Source organism: Pseudopipra pipra, unplaced genomic scaffold (assembly GCF_036250125.1).
Source record: "Pseudopipra pipra isolate bDixPip1 unplaced genomic scaffold, bDixPip1.hap1 HAP1_SCAFFOLD_48, whole genome shotgun sequence".
In the NCBI taxonomy this organism is placed as follows: domain Eukaryota; kingdom Metazoa; phylum Chordata; class Aves; order Passeriformes; family Pipridae; genus Pseudopipra; species Pseudopipra pipra.
Genome location: NW_026990961.1, coordinates 219,289 through 241,642, shown reverse-complemented (window position 1 = coordinate 241,642; position 22,354 = coordinate 219,289). Strand labels below are relative to the sequence as shown.

Here is a 22,354-nt window from a genome sequence, read left to right as displayed (position 1 = left end):
ATGACATGTCTGGGCTTCATGAGGTCAGTGTAATGATGAGTACTGCTCCATTATGACGTTTCTGGGCTTTATGAGGTCAGTGCCATGAGGAGGCCTGCACCATTATGACATGTCTGGGGTTTATGAGGTCAGTGCCATGAGGAGGCCTGGGCCATTATGACATGTCCGGGCTTTATGAGGTCAGTGCCATGAGGAGGCCTGCACCATTATGACATGTCTGGGCTTTATGAGGTCAGTGTGGTGATGAGGCCTGCACCCTTATGACATGTCTGGGCTTTATGAGGTCAGTGCCATGAGGAGGCCTGCACCATTATGACATGTCTGGGTTTATGAGGTCAGTGTGATGAAGAGACCTGCACCATTATGACATGTCTGGGCTTTATGAGGTCTGTGTGATGATGAGCCCTGCACCCTTATGACATCTCTGGGCTTTATGAGGTCACTGTGATGATGAGGCCTGCACCATTATGACATGTCTGGTCTTTATGAGGTCAGTGTGATGATGAGACTTGCACCATTCTGAAGTGTCAGGGCTTTATGAGGTCAGTGCCATGACGAGGCTTGCACCATTGTGACATGTCTGGGGTTTATGAGGTCAGTGCCATGAGGAGGCCTGCACCATTATGACATGTCTGGGCTTTATGAGGTCAGTGTGGTGATGAGGCCTGCACCCTTATGACATGTCTGGACTTTATGAGGTCAGTGCCATGAGGAGGCCTGCACCATTATGACATGTCTGGGTTTATGAGGTCAGTGTGATGATGAGACCTGCAGCATTATGACATATCTGGACTTTATGAGGTCAGTGCCATGAGGAGGCCTGCACTATTATGACATGTCTGGGCTTTACGAGGTCAGTGCCATGATGAGACATGCACCATTATCACATGTCTGGCCTTTTTGAGGTCAGTGTGATGATGAGACCTGCACAAATATGAGATGTCTGGGCTTTATCAGGTGACTGTGATGTTGAGGCCTGCACCATTATGACATGTCTGGGCTTTATGAGGTCAGTGCCATGAGGAGGCCTTCACCATTATGAGGTGACTGGGCTTTACGAGGTCAGTGTGATGAGGAGGCCTGCACCATTATGACGTGTCTGGGCGTGACGATGTCAGTGTGATGATGAGGCTTGCATCATTATGACATGTCTGGGCTTTATGAGGTGACTGTGATGATGAGGCCTGCACCATTATGACATGTCCGGGCTTTATGAGGTCAGTGTGATGATGAGGCCAGCACAATTATGATATGTCTGGGCTTCATGAGGTCAGTGCCATGACGAGGCCTGCACCATTATGACATGTCTGGGCTTTAGGAGGTCAGTGCCATGAGGAGGCCTGCACCATTGTGACATGTCTGGGCTTTAGGAGGTCAGTGCCATGATGAGACCTGCACCATTATGACGTGTCTGGGCTTTATGAGGTTACTGCGGTGATGAGGCCTGCACCATTATGACGTGTCTGGGCTTTATGAGGTGAGTGTGATGTTGTGGCCTGCACAATTATGACATGTCTTTGTTTTATGAGGTCAGTGCCATGATGAGACCTGCACGATTATGACATGTCTGGGCTTTATGAGGTCCGTGTGATGATGTGACCTGCACCATTACGATGTGTCTGGACTTTATAAGGTCAGCGTGATGCTGAGGTCTGCACCATCATGAGGTGTGTGGGCATTATGACGTCACTGTGATGATGAGGCTTGCATCATTATGACATGTTCAAATTTTATGAGGTCAGTGCCATGATGAGGCCTGCACCATTATGACATGTCTGGGCTTTATGAGGTCAGTGCCATGATGAAAACTGCACCGTTATGACGTGTCTGGGCTTTATGAGGTCAATGTGATTATGAGACCTGCACCATTATGGGGTGTCAGGGCTTTATGAGGTCAGTGCCATGATGATAAGGCCTGCACCATTATGACATGTCTGGGCTTTATGACGTGACTGTGATGATGAGGTTTGCACCATTATGACATGTCTGGGCTTTATGAGGTCAGTGCCATGAAGAGGCCTGCACCATTATGAGGTGACTGGGCTTTATGAGGTCAGTGTGAGGATGAGGCCTGCACCATTATGAGGTGTCTGGGCGACATGAGGTCAGTGTTATGATGAGGCCTGCATCATTATGACATGTTCGAATTTTATGCGGTCAGTGCCATGATGAGGCCTGCACCATTATGACATGTCTGGGCTTTAAGAGGTCACTGTGATGATGCGGCCTGCACCATTATGACATGTCTGGACTTTATGAGGTCAGTGCGATGAGGAGGCCTGCACCGTTATGACATGTCTGGGCTTTATGAGGTCAGTGCCAAGAGGAGACCTGAAACATTATGACATTTCTGGTCTTTATGAGGTCAGTGTGATGATGAGGCCTGCACCATTATGACATGTCTGGGCTTTATGAGGTCAGTGTGATGATGAGGCCTGCACCATTATGACATGTCTGGGCTTTATGAGGTCAGTGCCAAGAGGAGGCCTGCGCCATTATGACATGTCTGGGCTTTATGAGGTCACTGTGATGATGAGGCCTGCACCATTATGACATGTCTGGGCTTTATGAGGTCAGTGCCATGAGGAGGCCTGCACCATTGTGACATGTCTGGGCTTTATGAGGTCAGTGCCAAGAGGAGGCCTGAACCATTATGACATGTCTGGTCTTTATGAGGTCAGTGCCATGAGGAGGCCTGCACCGTTATGACATGTCTGGGCTTTATGAGGTCAGTGCCAAGAGGAGGCCTGGGCCATTATGACATGTCCGGGCTTTATGAGGTCAGTGCCATGACGATTCCTGCGCCATTATGACATGTCTGGGCTTTATGAGGTCACTGTGATGATGAGGCCTGCATCATTATGACATGTCTGGACTTTATGAGGTCAGTGCCATGAGGAGGCCTGCACCATTATGACATGTCTGGGCTTTATGAGGTCAGTGTGAGGATGAGGCCTGCACCATTATGACATGTCTGGGCTTTATGAGGTCACTGTGTTGGTTAGGTCTGCACGATTATGACATGTCTGGGCTTTATGAGGTCAGTGCCATGATTAGACAGGCACCATTATGACATGTCTGGGCTTTATGTCGTGACTGTGATGATGAGGTCTGCACCATTATGACATGTCTGGGCTTTATGAGGTCAGTGCCATGAAGAGACATGCACCATTATGAGGTGACTGGGCTTTTTGAGGTCAGTGTGAGGATGAGGCCTGCACCATTATGAGGTGTCTGGGCGATATGAGGTCAGTGTTATGATGAGGCCTGCATCATTATGACATATTTGAATTTTATGAGGTCAGTGCCATGATGAGGCCTGAACCATTATGACATGTCTGGGCTTTAAGAGGTCACTGTGATGATGCGGCCTGCACCATTATGACATGTCTGGACTTTTTGAGGTCAGTGTCATGAGGAGGCCTGCACCGTTATGACATGTCTGGGCTTTATGAGGTCAGTGCCAAGAGGAGGCCTGAAACATTATGACATGTCTGGTCTTTATGAGATCAGTGGGATGATGAGGGATGCACCATTGTGACATATCTGGGCTTTATGGGGTCAGTGTGATGATGAGGCCTGCACCATTATGACATGTCTGGGCTTTATGAGGTCAGTGCCATGAGGAGGCCTGCACCATTATGACATGTCTGGTCTTTATGAGGTCAGTGCCATGATGTGGCCTGCATTATTATGACATGTCTGGGCTTTATGAGGCCAGTGCCAAGAGGAGGCCTGAACCATTATGACATGTCTGGTCTTTATGAGGTGAGTGGGATGATGAGGCCTGCACCACTGTGAAATGTCTGGGCTTTATGGGGTCAGTGCCATGATGAGACCTGCACCATTACGACGTGTCTGGGATTTATGAGGTCACTGTGTTGTTGAGGCCTGCACGATTATGACATGTCTCGGTTTTATGAGATCGGTGTTTTGATGAGGCCTGCACCATTATGAGGTGTCTGGGCTTTATGAGGTTAGTGTGATGATGAGGCCTGCACCATTATGACATGTCTGGGCTTTATGAGGTCAGTGTGATTATGAGACCTGCACCACTATGAGGTGTCAGTACCAAGAGGAGGCCTGCACCATTATGACATGTATAGTGTTTATGAGGTCAGTGTGATGATGAGGCCTGTACCATTATGACATGTCTGGACTTTATGAGGTCAGTACCATGAGGAGGCCTGGGCCATTATGACATGTCTGGTCTTTATGAGGTCAGTGCCATAATGAGGCCTGCACTATTATGACATGTCTGGGCTTCATGAAGTCAGTGTAATGATGAGTACTGCACCACTATGACATGTCTGGGCTTTTTGAGGTCAGTGCCTTGATGACACCTGCACCATTATGACATTTTTAGAGTCGTTTTGGCAGTTGGGAGGCAGGTGTGAAAACAGGAAACAATAGCCCTTATCCCCAGGAAAGAAAGCCTGGAAACTTGGGTTTGTGGTGCAGTGTGTTTGCCAAGCTGGGGCGTCCATGAATAGCGAGTGCTTTCTGTGCTGTCATCTTTGATGTGGGAGGAATCTTTGTTTATATGCAATTTTGGGAGTCGGTCTGGCAGTTGGGAGGCAGGTGTGAAAACAGGAAACAATAACCACTATCCCCAGGACCGAAAACCTGGAAACTTGGGTTTGTGGTGCAGTGTGTTTGCCAAGCTGGGGCGTCCATGAATAGCGAGTGCATTCTGTGCTGTCATCTTTGTTGTGGGAGGAATCTTTGTTTATATGCAATTTTGGGAGTCAGGCTGGCAGTTGGGAGGCAGGTGTGAAAACAGGAAATGACAGCGCTTATCGGCAGGAAAGAAAGCCTGGAAGCTTTGGCTTTGTGGTGCTTTTGGTTTGTCAGCCTGGAGACTCCATGGGGAGCAAGAGCCTTCTGTGCTGTCATCTTTGTTGTGGGAGGAATCTTTGTTTATAAGCAATTTTCAGAGTCGGTCTGGTAGTTGGGAGGCATGTGTGAAAACAGGAAACAATAGCCCTTATCCCCAGGAAAGAAAGCCTGGAAACTTGGGTTTGTGGTGCAGTGTGTTTGCCAAACTGGGGCGTCCATGAATAGCGAGTGCTTTCTGTGCTGTCATCTTTGTTGTGGGAGGAATCTTTGTTTATGTGCAGTTTTGGGAGTTGGGCTGGCAGTTGGGAGGTAGGTGTGAAAACAGGAAACAATAGCCCTTATGCCCAGGAAAGAAAGCCTGGAAACTTGGGTTTGTGGTGCAATGTGCTTGCCATGCTGGGGCGTCCATGAATAGCGAGTGCTTTCTGTGCTGTCATTTTTGTTGTGGGAGGAATCTTTGTTTATAAGCAATTTTCAGAGACGGTCTGGCAGTTGGGAGGCAGGTGTGAAAACAGGAAATGACAGCGTTTATCGGCAGGAAAGACAGCCTGGAAGCTTTGGCTTTGTGGTGCTTTTGGTTTGACAGCCTGGAGACTCCATGCGGAGCACGACCTTTCTGTGCTGGAATCTTTGTTGTGGGAAGAATCTTTGTTAATATGCAATTTTGGGAGTTGGGCTGGCAGTTGGGAGGCAGGTGTGAAAACAGGAAACAATAGCCCTTATCCCCAGGAAAGAAAGCCTGGAAACTTGGGTTTGTGGTGCAGTGTGTTTGCCAAGCTGGGGCGTCCATGAATAGCGAGTGCTTTCTGTGCTGTCATCTTTGTTGTGGGAGGAATCTTTGTTTATATGCAATTTTGGGAGTTGGGCTGGCAGTTGGGAGGCAGGTGTGAAAACAGGAAACAATAGCCCTTATCCCCAGGAAAGAAAGCCTGGAAACTTGGGTTTGTGGTGCAGTGTGTTTGCCAAGAGGGGCGTCCATTAACAGCGAGCGCATTCTGTGCTGGAATCTTTGTTGTGGGAGGAATCTTCCTTTGTATGCAATTTTGGGAGTTGGGCTGGCAGTTGGGAGGCAGGTGTGAAAACAGGAAATGACAGCGCTTATCGGCAGGAAAGGAAGCCTGGAAGCTTTGGCTTTGTGGTGCTTTTGGTTTGTCAGCCTGGAGACTCCATGGGGAGTAGGAGCTTTCTCTGCCTACATCTTCGCTGTGGGAGGAATCTTCCTTCGTATGCAATTTTGGGAGTTGGACTGGCAGTTGGGAGGCAGGTGTGAAAACAGGAAATGACAGCGCTTATCGGCAGGAAAGAAAGCCTGAAAACTTTGGCTTTGTGGTGCTTTTGGTTTGACAGCCCGGAGACTCCATGCGGAGCACGACCTTTCTGTGCTGGAATCTTTGTTGTGGGAGGAATCTTTGTTTATATGCAATTTTGGGAGTTGGGCTGGCAGTTGGGAGGCCGGTGTGAAAACAGGAAACAATAGCCCTTATCCCCAGGAAAGAAAGCCTGGAAACTTGGGTTTGTGGTGCAGTGTGTTTGCCAAGCTGGGGTGTCCATGAACAGCGAGTGCTTTCTGTGCTGTCATCTTTGTTGTGGGAGGAATCTTTGTTTATATGCAATTTTGGGAGTTGGGCTGGCAGTTGGGAGGCAGGTGTGAAAACAGGAAACAATAGCCCTTATCGCCAGGAAAGAAAGCCTGGAAACTTGGGTTTGTGGTGCAGTGTGTTTGCCAAGCTGGGGCGTCCATGAACAGCGAGTGCATTCTGCGCTGTCATCTTTGTTGTGGGAGGAATCTTTGTTTTTAATCAATTTTGCCAGTTGGGCTGGCAGTTGGGAGGCAGGTGTGAAAACAGGAAATGACAGCGCTTATCGGCAGGAAAGAAAGCCTGGAAGCTTTGGCTTTGTGGTGCTTTTGGTTTGTCAGCCTGGAGACTCCATGCGGAGCAAGATCTTTCTGTGCTGTCATCTTTGTTGTGGGAGGAATCTTTGTTTATAAGCAATTTTCAGAGTCGGTCTGGCAGTTGGGAGGCAGGTGTGAAAACAGGAAACAATAGCCCTTATCCCCAGGAAAGAAAGCCTGGAAACTTGGGTTTGTGGTGCAGTGTGTTTGCCAAGCTGGGGCGTCCATGAATAGCGAGTGCTTTTTGTGCTGTCATTTTTGTTGTGGGAGGAATCTTTGTTTATATGCAATTTTGGGAGTTGGGCTGGCAGTTGGGAGGGGATGGGGAGGGGATTGGGAGGGACTGGGAGGGGATTGGGACGGACTGGGAGGGGATTGGGAGGACACTGGGAGGGACTGGGAGGGGATTGGGAGGGACTGGGAGGGGATTGGGAGGGACTGGGAGGGACTGGGAGGGGATGGGAGGGACTGGGAGGGGATGGGGAGGGGATTGGGAGGGACTGGGAGGGGATTGGGAGGCACTGGGATGACACTGGGAGCACTGGGAGGGCACTGGGGGCTACTGGGAGGGACTGGAAACGGCCTGGGTGTTACTGGGAGGCTCTGGGACCATACTTGGAGTTACTGGGACCATACTGGGAGCACTGGGCCGACTCTTTGTCCCCCCCAGACCGTCCGGACCCCCCGCGCTCGCTGCGGCTCTCGGGGGTCTCCCCGACCTCCCTGAGCCTCTCGTGGAGCCCCGGCTTCGACGGGGGGTTGGAGCAGCACTTCCTGCTGCGGTAGGGGGCGCCCTTGCCATCCCCATCACCCACTTCCGGTCCCCTGGGGCGTGTGTGTGTGTGTTTTGGGTCACTTCCTGTTCAAAACGAGTCACTTCCGGTGCATGTATCACCACTTCCGGTGTAAATATCACAACTTCCGGTTCAGTCTGCATGACTTCCGGTGAAAATACAATCTCTTCCGGTGCAAATTGCACCACTTCCGGTCAAACTAACATTACTTCCGGTCGGGAAGGCAGCACTTCCGGCGCTTTTGGGGGGGGCGTTTTCCCATCACTTCCGGGTTCCCCCGTTTCTCCTCCCCCGCATTTGTAGCCCCTCCCTCCACAGTTTGGCCCCTCCCCTTTTTGTGCCCCCGCCCTGTTTTTGTGGCCCCTCCCCCTTTTTGGTGCCTCTCCCCCCCTTTTGAGGCCCCTCCCCTTTTTTATGGCCCCTCCCCCTCTTTCCTTCTTCCACTTCCGGGTCCTTTTTTCTTGCCCCTCCCCCCCTTTTTCGCCCCTCCCCCTTCCTCCTTTCCTGACTCCTCCCCCTCCCCCCCCCCCCCAGGGCGGAAGGTCCGGGTGCCCCTCCCCCCACCGCCTCCCTGGTCACTTCCGGCCACGCCCTCACCCTGGGGGGGCTGCTCCCGGCCACGCCCTATGACGTCATCCTCCACGCCCGCAACGCCCGCGGCGACAGCGCCCCCGTGAGGATCACGGCGGCCACTTCTGGTATTGGGAAAGGGGGCGGGGCCAAAGGGGGAGGGGCCGGAATGAGAAGGAAATTTGGGGGGTTCAGGGCCCGATTTTGGGGCTCCATTCCAAGATTTTGGGGTTCAGAATCCAAATTTTGGGGTTAAATTCCAGGATTTTGGGGGTTCAGGGCCCCATTTTGGGGTTAAATTCCAAGATTTTGGGGCTCAAATCCAGGATTTTGGGGTTCAGGGTCTGAATTTTGGGGGTTCAGGACCCGATTTTGGGCTTAATTCTAAGATTTTGGGGTTAAATTCCAAGATTTTGGGGTTAAATTCCAGGATTTTGGGGGTCCAGGGCCCGATTTTGGGGCTCAATTCCAGGAATTTGGGGCCCAATTCCAGGATTTTGGGGTTCAGGGCCCGAATTTTGGCGGCTCAGTGTCCGATTTTGGGGCTTAATTTCAGGATTTTGGGGTTCAATTCCACAGTTTTGGGGTTCAGGGCCCGATTTTGGGGCTCAATTCCAAGATTTTGGGGATTCAGAGCCAATTTTGGGGCTCAATTCCAAGATTCTGGGGTTAAATTCCAAGACTTTGGGGTTCAGTTCCAAGATTTTGGGGGTTCAGGGCCCGATTTTGGGGCTCAATTCCAAGATTTTGGGGCTCATTTCCAGGATTTCGGGGTTCGGAGTCCTAATTTTGGGGCTCAATTTCCAGATTTTGGGGCTCAAATCCAGGATTTTGGAGGTTCAGGATCCGATTCTTGGGGTTTAGGGCCCGATTTTGGGGTTCAGAGGCCGATTTTGGGGCTCAATTCCAGGATTTTGGGGCTCAATTCCAGGATTTTGGGGCTCAATTCCCGGATTTTGAGTCTCAATTCCCGGATTTTGGGGCTCAATTCCGGGATTTTGGGTCTCCAGGCCCCAATTTTGGGGGTTCACGGCCTCATTTTGGGGCTCAATTCCAGGATTTTGGGGCTCAATTCCAGAGTTTTGGTGTTAAATTCCAGGATTTTGGGGGTTCAGGGCTGAATTTTGGGGGTCCAGGGCCCAATTTTGGGTCTCAATTCTGGGATTTTTGGGTTCAGAGTCTAAAATTTTCAGGTTCAGAGTCAAATTTTGGGGGTTCAGGGCCCGATTTTGGGGCTCAATTCCAGGATTTTGGGGATTCAGAGCCAATTTTGGGGTTAAATTCCGGAATTTTGGGGGTTCAGGGTCCAAATTTTGGGGCTCAATTCCAGGATTTTGGGTCTCAATTCCAAGATTTTGGGTCTCAATTTCAAGATTTTGGGCCTCAATTCCCGGATTTTGGGCCTCAATTCCAAGATTCTGGGGCTCAATTCCCGGATTTTGGGGCTCCATTCCCGGATTTTGGGTCTTAATTCCCGGATTTTGGGGCTCGATTCCCGGATTTTGGGTCTCAATTCCAAGATTTTGGGCCTCAATTCCCGGATTTTGGGGCTCAATTCCAGGATTTTGGGGTTAAATTCCAAGATTTTGGGGGTTCAGGGTCCGAATTTTGGGGGCTTAGGGTCCGATTTTGGGGCTCAATTCCAGGATTTTGGGGTTCAAGGTCCAAATTTTGGGGGTTCAGGGCCCGATTTTGGGGCTCAATTCCACGATTTTTGGGTCCGTGGCCCGATTTTGGGGCTCAATTCCAGGATTTTGGGGTTCAGGGTCCAAATTTTGGGGCTCAATTCCAGGATTTTGGGTCTCAATTCCAAGATTTTGGGGCTCGATTCCCGGATTTTGTGTCTCAATTCCAAGATTTTGGGGCTCAATTCCAGGATTTTGGGGGTTCAAGGCCCGATTTTGGGGCTCAATTCCCGGATTTTGGGGCTCAATTCCTGGATTTTGGGTCTTCAGGCCCCAATTTTGGGGGTTCAGCGCCCGAATTTGGGGCTCAAATCCAGGATTTTGAGGCTCAATTCCAAGATTTTTGGGCTCAATTCCGGGATTTTTGGGGGTTCAGAATCGAAATTTTGGGTGTTGAGGGCCCGATTTTGGGGCTCAATTCCAGAATTTTGGGGATTCAGAGCCAATTTTGGGGCTCAATTCCAGGATTTTAGGACTTAATTCCAAGATTTTTAGCGTTCGGGGCCCAATTTTGGGGTTAAATTCCAGGATTTTGGGGGTTCAGGCCCCGATTTTGGGGCCGGAAGTCGCCCGGAAACCCCCCCGGAAGTGAACCGGAAGTGACGTTTCCTCCCCCTCCCCGCCCACAGAGGCGCCCGAGGAGCGTCCCCGGGACGCGGCGCCTCCCCCGTGGGCGCCCCCTGGCGGCCCGGAGGCCTCGGCGGAAGCGAAGGGTCCTCCCGTCCTGGAGGGGGCGCTGAGCGCGCTGGGCGGGGCTTTGCTGGCCGCCCTCGGGGGGGCGCTCTGCTACTTCCGGTGGGGCGGCGGCGGCGGCGCCCCCTGGCGGCCACGCCCGACACCCCCCAGGTGAGGGGGGAGGGGAGGGGGAGAGGGGAAAGGGGGCGGGACTTGAGGAGGGGGAGGGGTAGGAGGGGGGATAGAGGGTGGGGGAGGGGCCCTGAGGGTGGGGGGAGGGGAAAGGGGCGGGATCTGAGGAAGGGGGAGGGGCAGGAGGGGGGTTGGAGGGTGGGGGAGGGGCCCTGAGGGTGGGGGAGGGTCTCTGAGGGTGGGGGAGGGGCAGGAATGTAATCCGAAGGGTGGGGGAGGGGAAAGGGGGCGGGACCTGAGGAGGGGGGAGGGGCAGGAGGGGGGTTGGAGAGTGGGGGAGGGGCCCTGAGGGTGGGGGAGGGCTCTGAAGGTGGGGGAGGGGCTGACAGTGGGACCTGAGGAGGGGGAGGGGCAGGACGGTCCTTGGGGGGTGGGGGAGGGGCAGGAAGGGGATTCGAGGGTGGGGGAAGGGGCACTAAGGGTGGGGGAGGGGCAGAATCTGAAGGGTGGGGGAGGGGCTCTGAGGGTGGGGGAGGGGCAGAATCTGAAGGGTGGGGGAGGGGCCTAGAGGGTGGGGGAGGGGCAGGAGGGGGACCCCAAGGGTGGGGGAGGGGCCTGGGAGGGTTTTTTGGGGGGTGGGGGCTCTGAGGGTGGGGGAGGGGCAGGATGGGGATTTGAGGGTGGGGGAGGGGCAGGAGGAGACCCCAAGGGTGGGGGAGGGGCCACGAAGGTGAGGGGGGAGGGGCAGGAAAAGGGGGAGGGGTCTCCAATGGGTGTGGGAGGGGAAACGAGGGGTGGAGGGGGCGGGGTCTCACAGACGCCCCTCCCCCACCCCCAGGTGACCCCCCAGGGGTCTCAGAGCCCCTCCTCCACCCACGGCTCCGCCCCCTGGGACCCCCCCAAGGGTGAGTGTGGATTTTCACGGGGTGGGGGGAGGGGCGGGGGGTGTGGCCCCTCCCCCCACCCCTCACCTGCGGCCCCTCCCCCCCGTCAGGTGAGGATTGGCCACACCCCTACGAGGAGGTGGAGCCTTGGGGGGGCTACGAGGAGGTGAGGGGTGGGGGAGGGGCCTGGGGGCAGGGGAGGGGCCTGAGGGCTGGGGGAGGGGCCTGAGGGGTGGGGGAGGGGCCTGAGTTTCAGGGGAGGGGGCTGGGGGGTGGGGGGAGGGGCCTGGGGGGTTGTTCTGGGGGTGGGGGAGGGGCTGGGAGTGGTCCTGAGGGTGGGGGAGGGGTTGTGTGGGAGGTCTCTGAGATTGGGGGCGGGGCAAGAGGTGGGGGAGGGGCAGGGGGTGGAGCCTTAAAGGGGGAGGGCCCTAGAGGTGGGGGGAGGGGACAGGAGGTGGTTCGGGGGGGTGGGGGAGGGGCTGGGAGCAGTCCTGGGGGTGGGGAGGGGCTTTAAGGTGGGAGAGGGGCTCTGAGGGAGGTCTCTGAGGTTGGGGGAGGGGCGAGAGGTGGGGGAGGGGCCGGGAGTGGTCCCGAGGGTGGGGGGAGGGGCCAGGCTTGATTCTCGGGGTGGGGGCGGGGCAGTGGGGTGGAGCCTCGGAGGGGGAGGGGCCCCTGGGGTGGGGGAGGGGCTGGGCGTGGTCTCAGATGGGGGGAGGGGCTCTGCTTTGGGGGGAGGGGCCTCAGGAGCAGAGGGTGGGGGAGGGGCCGGGGGAGGGTCTTTCTGGGGGTGGGGGAGGGGCAGGAAGGGGGAGGGGCAGGAAGAGGGGGGAGGGGCCACGGGGGAGGGGTGGGAGTGGTTTCCTTGAAGGTGGGGGAGGGGCAACAAGGAGGGGGGAGGGGCCAAATGTGGGGGGAGGGGCCGAGTGTGTGTGAGGGCCCCTCCCCCACTCGGCCCCTCCCCCCCTGACCCCTCCCCCCCCTCAGGTGCCCCCGGAGCCCCTCGTGACCCCCCAGGGGGAGCTCGTCTGAGGGGGGGGAGGGGCCAAAAACAGGCCCCGCCCACCCCCAACAACCCCCTCCCACTCTCAATAAGCTCCTCCCACCACCACAAACCCCTCCCACTCAAATAAGCCCCTCCCACCCCCAATAAGCCCCTCCCACCCTAAATAAGCCCCTCCCACCCCAAACAAGCCCCTCCCACCCCCACAAACCCATCCCACCCAAAATAAACTCCGCCCACTCCCTAAATAAGCCCCTCCCACCCTTAAATAAGCTCCTCCCACCCCAAATAAACCCCTCCCACCTTCAAATAAGCTCCTCCCACTCCCAAATAAACCCCTCCTACCCCTAAATAAGCCCCTCCCACTCCCAAATAAACCCCACCCACCTTCAAATAAGCTCCTCCCACCCCAAATAAACCCCTCTTACCTTCAAATAAGCTCCTCCCACCCTTAAATAAGCTCCTCCCACCCCAAATAAACCCCCTCCCACTCCCTAAATAAGCCCCTCCCACCCCAATAAACCCCTCCCACCTTCAAATAAGCTCCTCCCACTCCCAAATAAGCCCCTCCCACCTTCAAATAAGCTCCTCCCACTCCAAATAAACCCCTCCCCCTCCAATTAATGCCTCCGTTCATTAATTTCAGTCTTTAATTAACCAAAAAACCCCCATTTTTGCCCCTCCCCCCACCCCCAAAACCCCCCGAATTCGACCCAAATTCCAACCCCCCTGAGGGGGGGGGGCGGGGCTTGTTCGGGGCTCCGCCCCCTCCTGAGGGTCAGGCCACGCCCCCTGGGCGGGGGGGTGGTGACGTCATTTCTCCTTGGGGGGGGGCCTGGGGACAAAACCAGTACGGACCAGTTACAGACCAGTACAGACCAGTATGGACCAGTACAGACCAGTATGGACCAGTATGGACCAGTACAGACCAGTATGGACCAGTACAGACCAGTACAGACCAGTACGGACCAGTTACAGACCAGTACAGACCAGTTACAGACCAGTACGGACCAGTTACCACCAATCCCTCCCAGTATGATCCCAGTCCCTCCCAGTCCCCCCCAATCCCCTCCCAGTCCCTCCCAGTGCTCCCAGTCCCATCCCAGTTCACCACCAGTGCTCCCAGTATCACTTACCAGTGCCTCCCAATCCCCTCCCAGTCCCTCCCAGTCCCTCCCAATCCCCTCCAGTCCCCTCCCAGTCCCTCCCAGTCCCCCCCAGTCCCTCCCAGTCCCCTCCCAGTCCCCTCCCAGTCCCCCCCAGTCCCTCCCAGTCCCTCCCAGTCCCCTCCCAGTCCCCCCCAGTCCCCCCCAATCCCCTCCCAGTCCCTCCCAGTCCCCTCCCAGTCCCTCCCAGTCCCTCCCAGTCCCCTCCCAATCCCCTCCCAGTTCCCTCCCAGTCCCCTCCCAATCCCCTCCCAGTTCCCTCCCAATCCCCTCCCAGTCCCTCCCAGTCCCTCCCAGTGCTCCCAGTCCCATCCCAGTTCACCACCAGTGCTCCCAGTATCGCTTCCCAGTCCCCTCCCAGTGTCCTGTCACTTCATCCCAGTCCCTCCCAATCCCCTCCCAGTCCCTCCCAGTCCCTCCCAGTCCCCTCCAGTCCCTCCCAGTCCCTCCCAGTCCCTCCCACTCCCCTCCCAGTCCCCCCCAGTCCCTCCCAATCCCCTCCCAGTCCCTCCCAGTCCCTCCCAGTCCCGCCCAGTCCCTCCCAATCCCCTCCCAGTCCCTCCCAATCCCCTCCCAGTCCCCTCCCAATCCCCTCCCAGTCCCTCCGAGTCCCTCCCAATCCCCTCCCAGTCCCTCCCAGTCCCCTCCCAGTCCCTCCCAATCCCCTCCCAGTCCCCTCCCAATCCCCTCCCAGTCCATCCCAGTCCCTCCCAATCCCCTCCCAGTCCCTCCCCATCCCCTCCCAGTCCCTCCCAGTCCCTCCCAGTCCCCTCCCAGTCCCCCCCAATCCCCTCCCAGTCCCTCCCAGTATAACCAGTATAAACCAGTCTGACCTGTACACCCCCACCACCACGGCGTGGTCCCTCTTGTACGGCTCCAGCGTCAGCTGCTCCTGGGGCTTCATCCTCTCCCCCGTCATCTTCCTCACCTCCCCCGCGAACACAGCCTCGGCCGGCGCCGTCGAGTCGATGCAGTTCGCCTGCGGGACCAGTATAAACCAGTATAAACCAGTAGGAACCAGTATGGACCAGTATAGACCAGTATGAATCTGAAGCTTCCATCTAAGAATGCCCTATAAAAGAAATCAATTTAAGAAGTTTGTGCTTAATTGAGAAAGCAGTACTAATACCAATATGCTCTTCAAAAAACATCTAGGATTTCTCTACCAAGGATCAGCCACCTGGCTTAATTTGCAGCCCTCCCACTTCTATGTTTGTATAGAAAATCCTTCATCCTCTTTCCCATCCCTGAAAGAGGGATAATAGAAAGAGTTACATACAAAGGCATTGCTGTCAAAAATTTGCAAATAGACAACAAAAGAAACTGGAGTTTGTCTGATGCTGGGTTTTGTGCTTCTCTTTCCTTGCTGCTCTCATTGTGATGCCATTCAAAAGAGAATTCAGAGCTCTAGTGATTGAGATGGTGTTGGCCACTGATATGTCCTGTCACTTCCAGCAAATCAAAGCTATGAAGAATGCTTTGCAGCAGCCAGAAGGGTGAGTCACTTTACAACACAGTGCAGTGTGGGGCTGCATTTTCAGTGGGAGCTTTGCCATTGTGTTTAACTTCAGAAGCAGTTCTCCAGAGGCTCTGACTTTCTCTGATGTCCCCATCAATTTTCTTTCTGCTGTTGAATTTATAATGAATTCACTTAGGAAGGCATTGGCACACATCTCTACTCTGTACTGGTGGACCAAAGCTTGGAAATGTTCACCATTGTTGGGAAAAACCTTACTGGGCATTTTCCTGGTGGGTAACACCAAGGACATGATTCAGTTGAGTCATCTCTACAGATTAAGTATGACACAAGGTTATAAGATCTGCAGAACACAACTTACGCTTTTGCCCTTCTGCCGATGCTATCAGCTGCCAACTCTGCAAGGGGCCTGCTTCATAACCAGAGGATGGATGAAAACAACTTGAGATCCACTGAGGGAACAACTGGAAAATAATAGATGGAGCAGTATGGGAAAGGCCTTTTCTTCTTCCAAGTATGTCACTGGGAGCTGTCATATTTTGTTTACAGCTCTTCCCCTTAAAATTCTTTCTGTACAGCACAAAGTGCTGAGTGATGGTCAATTTTTCACCCTGGACAAAGGTCTGTCCAAAGCGTCCCAGAATTATACCTGTATAAGAATTTTATACCTGTAGCAGACCAGAGTGCGACTAGCCACTTGGTCTTCTCACAAGATACAACTCTTTCAACTATTTCAGATAGCCAAAAAATAAAAGCTACCATTCTCCTTTTCATAAATATTTCATGAAGGATGTAGTCTACTTTGATCACATCTCTTTTGCCTCTAGTGGCTGTGCTCAAGTTCTAGCCCCAGGTCACCAATGTGTAGAGACCCAAGACTTCTGTGCTTACCCCATCTCATGGATGGCACATAATGCAGCCTCCCCATCTCCAGGAGTTCTGCACACTGACGGCATCAGCTGGCCTCACTCTTCCCCCAGTATAACCACCTCCTCCTCCCAACCTCTAAGTACAATCAGTTGCATAGTCAACACTGTTGTTGACTATAAAAATATGTCTTACAGTTATATAAGATATAGATATCTTTTATGTCTTATAGTTACATATACTTACATTAAACATGTATGTTGACTAACAATATGGTGGCTGAAAAGCAACTAATTTTAAATTATTTTTAATTTTTTTTTTTCCAGTCCTGGTCAGTTCCCAGCAGCACAGACCTCACTGTCAATACAAACAAGGAGAACCCAAATGCATAGAAACACATTTTTACAAGAAAAGGGTGTGATCATTCTGTGGGAACAATTGGCACTGGGAAACAGCAGACTTTTCACTACATCCTCTGGACTGCAACTGCATCATATTGGTCTGCATGGGCTACTTTGTGCATAGCTTATTGCAGAAGGAATACAAAAGCAAAGGACTCAGTCCAGGAAAATGAGGCACTGACTGCAGTTCAAGCATGTACATATGCTTAGAAGCACACACATTCTAGTTCCCCTTTCATAGATGCAAATCTGGAATATGCACATTCTCTGAACTCTGCACATACTTCAGAACATTATTTCCTCTGAAACAGAGATGACAAATACTTCAGAGATAGTAAGGATTTTACTACTGAAGAGTTCTTATTTGTTACTTCAAATAACAGGCATCACAACAGCAGGTGACTTCGAAAAGTGTGGATATAGGGAATGCATGAGAGAAAATCTCAAAAGACATAACACTAGAGGATGATAATCTTGTTCATTTTTTGCTTGTTCATTTCGAGATAATGCTGAAATTCATTACCAAGAGAATCACAGATATATGTTTATCCATTTCTTGGTTTCACATCTGAGTCAGATTAGAGCCTGGTACACACAGCTGTTACTTTTTGCTCTGACCATTTTTAGCACTTTGTTTCTGCAATTGTCTTCAAAGTCCACACAACACATTATGGTGCTGCAGTCTGCATGCTGTCTAGCAGCCCTGGCTAAATAGATCCCAGATATTGTTTACAAGTGGTGTTTCCACTGAAGCATCTCTGGACTATATTTAATGATTCCAATAATGCACAAAAGCCTGTTAATGTTGTACATGACATTCCTTCAGAGGAATCAGTCTTTCATCTGGACTAACACCTTTCTATTAGAGAAGCACAGTATATAAAAGCAGAGGAAAAGCAAGTCAACTGAAACAGTTTCCACTTCTTTTATTTTTAGAAAATATATTTGACAGTCTCAAAGTAGAATGAGGTAAGAGAAGAGACTGCACCACTTTCAAATGTCTATACATTGCCGTGAAATTGTGCAAAACTATAGTGCTGGATACTTGGGCTTCATAAATATCGACATATTGTGAAAGGGCTCACAGATTCAGCTCTCACTTCATTTCACTTACCAGCGAGATTATAAAGTTGGAGATTCCCCTGGTATTTCTCCAATATCTTGTTCTCCTTCATTCCCTAGTTTTCAAACCCAGTTTTGTAGTCAGGAAGAAGTTCATGAAGATCAAAGTTTAATTCACTCAAATACTAACTGTCCCAAGTAATTTCTTAAATAACTTGACTCCAGAAAAGTTGTCCAAGTCTTTAAAAAATAGGTAACTTAAAACTGTACCCAACAAAAGAAGAAATCCTGCAAGCTGATGAGAAAGGAAGGAGCATTATACCCCTATAATCTACCCACTGTCCTTCTTCCATTATTTGAGGAGGAAAAAGGGATCCATTTCCTCACCATTAATTCAATGTACATATTGCACCTGTTCTTACTGACTACACCCTGTAGCGCATTTTCATTAACTAATGGTCCTAAAAACAACAGTGACCAGTTTAGGATCTCATGGGAGGTTTTGAGTAGGCAGTTGTATTAGCTGCAAAATCTGACCTAAATCCTTTTTATTTCAGGCACAATCAGGAGCAACTGACACAACTTCCATCAGAATCGGGCAGTCTGAATCAGCTCTTGAGACAGATAGGGCCTGACTCCTTCCAAATCTGCCTCTGATAAACAGCAGTGTTTACTGCTCTAATTTAAGTGTGACTGCAATTCACAGGTGCAGTCTACATGCAACACAGGAGACTCAGGACATTTACAGGAGGCACTGGAGCATGCGACTCCTCAGGGAAGAGCATCCAGGTCTGGCTTCAGAATTGCAAGGCAACAGCTGCGTGGCAATCAAGAAACTGCAGAAAGGCAGATCGTATGCACAAAAGGTTGCTCCCAAGCGTGAGCAAACTAAACAGTTGTTGAAACTGGCCTAAAAGACACAGCAAGAGCTGCACTATGCCCTGTTAGTTTGCACCTCTCTGTCCTATACTCTATCACACAGTACAAACTGGTGGCAGCATTTCTTCAGGTTTCTTATCTAGCTGAGATAATTCAAAGTATAATTCATTACACTTACTATCTGAGAAAACAAGAGCCATGATCTGGAGATGCTGATCTCTGCCAACTCTTTAGAGCAAACCAGCTCAGCTGGTTTATATAGAAACCTACAGATAGCTGAAGTGTGATAACAATGACAGGAATTGATAAAAGGCTTGAACAAAAATACTTAGTGCACCATACAACATCTCCTGAACTGAACTATTTTGATAATTTTGTCCGGTTGAAGCCTCAGCACTTTATTATTACAGAAATTAATAGGAAAACACTGCATTAAAGGAAATATCATCATTGGCTGGTTCTCACTAAAGGTATAACACTCAGAATGTGTTATACCACATGTCCATCCTGAATGCAAAGGAACAAAAATTTACAAGGAAAGGGCATGATTATGCAACCGTGCACACGCTTATACGTACAAAAGAAGAGTATGACCAAAGTTGTCTTCAGTCCAAAAAAATTCATGGTTTCTCACCACAATCTTGAAATTAATAACAGTGATTAACAAAGAGGGCTCAGAATTATTTGAGGGACAAAATGCCAAGCAGCTTTACTGGCAAAATTAGTATTGAATTAAAGGTTACTTCCCAAAGTTGTCCTCCCATACAAAGCTAAGCAACCAAAGATTTTCCAGACACCTTTTTATTCCTGTACTTGGCAGTAAAGAGCTCTGTTTTAATAAACTGCATCAAAGTTATTAGCAATTAAATACAGTGCCAGAAAAGATATCTATAGCAGTATCTTGGAAGGCATTTGTTCACTTTGCAGTTTATTTTCTTAGCTCACTGTGATCTGGTTTTGTTATAGTTTCTTCATTAACTTGTTGATAACTTGCACAAATGGGATTCATGAAATGAGGCAACTCAAGTGATTTTCAAATACTTAATAAGCACCAGAGGTTTTTTTAAAATGGAGGGGAAAAAAAAGTAGTTTAAGTACCAGTAAGACTTCAACTCTTTTTCATGATGGTAACACAAAAGTTCTCTTCCATTGTCATCTGATTTCCTTACAGAACCTGTGGCCATTTATTTTCCAACAGTGAAATGTATCTCCAATTTTCTGCGTATCTTTCCTAAAAATACACTCCCTAACTAGATGACTGAATTCCATAAAGGTTATAAAATCCACATAGACATCTGAGATTGCAAAATCCACTGATCATCAGATTTTCTCTTACTAGTAATGTGAAAAAAGGTGTCAGAGTTCAGCTCAGAAAGGCACTTAAAAATTTACTTTCCAAAAAACATTACCGGGGCCTTTTGCTGAGAGAGATTTATCAGGTCTGTCTGTAAAAGTGAAGTTTAATTTGGACACATTTTATTAGTTTTCCAAAGCATTCTTCAATACTGAGTGTCCTATTTTTGAGTGCCAGAATGGAAAACTCTAGGCTTTTTTGTTTTTTTTTCCCAACACCTCAGATTCTGCTGAGTCAGTTGATGTTTACAAGTGCTTCCCAAATGTTTGCCTATGGGAATTGTATGAAATACTGGCAGTCAAAAGCAAAAGCATGCAAAAATCACAATGTTTTTTAATTAGAGCCCTTCCAGACAATGGTTTTTATTCTGCAGCTTGATCAGCAGCTATAAAATAAAAAAGCCCTACTTGAGAGAGAACAAATAAGCAATCCAAATCACTCAATATTTTTGCTCAGCCACTTACAGTATTTCTTAAAGAGATAGGTTAATACTTGAAACTTTGGGTCTAAGCACATTGCATCAACAGGACACACATGTTGGTACAATAGAATCAATGAGAAATATCTGAAGCTGGCTTTGATTCAATCAATAACAGTTTAAAGCCTGAAAGCAGACCATTTCCCTAAAGGCAGTATCTATGCAATGAAGCATACTCAATTAGCTGTTCCACTGGAAACAGTGGCTATTCCCTGCAGACAGTGGCTCTAAGGCTGATGCTTCTAGTTAGTTAGTTTCCTTATGTTTCCCCACCAACATAAAAGGTTGCTGATATTTGACTAGGCATTGCCAGCTGTAGCTAAAAGAGATTTTTAACATCTTGGTGCAGGTATTTTTTTTTTCTGTTCCTCTTTACTGCCCACTATGAGACTATTCTCCATATTGGGGGATAGAATTTTCAGGCCACTACTTCACAACACTCACAATTGACTGAAATTAGCCATCTAAGTTCCTGAGTGTTATTCTTGGTGTTTAGCTATAGGATCACATCACTGTCCACAAGTTAAAATAAACAGGAAATTCAGGCTAAACAGATTAGCAAGCAGAGCCTTCACTGACCATTTTACTAGAAGCCAGGCCCCAGAGAAGGGCTCATTTCCCCACATTTATATTAATATAAGATTAAATGATTACTCAACACTGTGTCACATTTAAGCATATGCAGAAGGCACTGTGTGTTACATAGGGCCCCCTCCTTGAAAAAGACTACGAAGCAGGATTCCTTCTGTCTAGCACAATGGGCTATTTTTCAAGTACCACACCTTGAAGTTCAAAAGATCCCATAAAAACAGAAAACTGTTATCAGTTTGAATTGTCTGGTATTAGAAAGGAAATCATGGGCTGATTTTGGCACATAAATCATATATTTCTTGAGGTTTATTTTAAATTACAGCTTCTTACATCACCTTGACACGTACAGTAGACTGATCTATACTCCAAGGACTGGATTATTTCATTCTTTAAGTCCCATTTATAATTTCCAGGCAGGAAGTGTCAAAGTAGATAAAGGTTATGTTTAGGCTTTAGGATGAACAAACAGTAGGCTAGCTCTACACTCACTTAAAAATGGATGTGTACAAAGAGTGTCTCTGTGAGACTTAGAAATTAGATGGGAGTCAATTTCTGTATTATAATGCATCATCAAAAAGTCTAGCTTCAGTATCAGAGGTGAAAACTGAAAGTAGAAATAAGCAAGACAAACACCTTTTAAAGTTCTTTACCTTGTAGCATAGAAATATTAATATGTAAAATACAATAATGCATATCACTATTCAAACAAGGTAATAGCAGTCTATGGTGATGCTGCAATATTCCTAGGCAGCCACCATGTTAATTTTTACCTCCAATCATCCTTTGAGAGATTAGATAAAATATTCATCTCTTCATCATCTTGCAAAAGACGATACGCCGCACTAACATGGTGATTTTCAAGCACAGACCGGTCGTTATATAGAATGGCTGAGTCTGACCTAGCATTTAAAAGAAAACATAGGAAATGTTGTTTCTTTCCTGTCTACAGTCTCACATTCAGAAGTTTTCCTTTGATCAGCTGCAGCAATTAAGTATACAGAACAGATACACACATTTTAGAACATTTGTAATACTTTGTTAATTGCTGTTATTAATGTGAATTTTCAAACTCTCCTCATTTGTTTTATTGCAAAGCATTTTAAAAAGCTTCTCTTCTCTTAAGCATCACTCCTCTCTCATGCCTCCTTCCTAAACTGCCATGTATTCTAGTGCTGTGGAAGTCATTAAAAAACCCAGACTTTTAAAAATACCCTTCAAGAGCGATGGTGCTTCTGTCAAAGTTGCAGTGCGCTGAGTGAGTACAACAGAGATTTTTATGTCATTATCACAATGCCATGGTTTAAGTAATAACAGCAGGTGTCATCAGCCTCCAAAGTTGAAGATGGTTTCTGCAAGTTTTCTTAAATCTGCCTTCACAGGAACTGAGCAACTGTGAGTCAAAAGGAACAGACTACAAGAGGTATGCATTTGTCTTGGTGACAATATTTTTTATAGTATTTGACAGAAAATTTCTTGCCAGTCACCAGAGCCTTTAATCAACACTGTCAGCTTAATTGACTCGACTCAACAGAAATTTAAATGAACAGCACCTTTTCCACCAAATGAATCAGTTATTTTTTTTTGGTGCTGATTATTTTACTGTAAA

The 22,354-nt window shown here is 49.4% G+C and overlaps 1 protein-coding gene and 2 long non-coding RNA genes across 3 annotated transcripts; all 3 read left to right on the top strand.

Annotated features, from left to right (window-relative positions):
* The first annotated feature begins 7,407 nt into the window (after nt 1-7,407).
* LOC135408459 (uncharacterized) lies at nt 7,408-10,602 on the top strand. Its single transcript, XR_010427617.1, has 3 exons — nt 7,408-7,515; nt 8,062-8,225; nt 10,412-10,602. It is a non-coding gene; the product is annotated as an uncharacterized LOC135408459 (long non-coding RNA).
* An 818-nt stretch (nt 10,603-11,420) lies between these two features.
* LOC135408460 (uncharacterized) lies at nt 11,421-13,034 on the top strand. Its single transcript, XR_010427618.1, has 3 exons — nt 11,421-11,494; nt 11,584-11,639; nt 12,458-13,034. It is a non-coding gene; the product is annotated as an uncharacterized LOC135408460 (long non-coding RNA).
* Nucleotides 13,035-13,376: 342 nt separating this feature from the next.
* Nucleotides 13,377-14,685, top strand: LOC135408461 (uncharacterized). Its single transcript, XM_064643615.1, has 2 exons — nt 13,377-13,404; nt 13,550-14,685. The coding sequence occupies exons 1-2, from the start codon at nt 13,377-13,379 to the stop codon at nt 14,683-14,685; spliced, it is 1,164 nt and encodes a 387-aa protein (XP_064499685.1).
* Nucleotides 14,686-22,354: the final 7,669 nt, after the last annotated feature.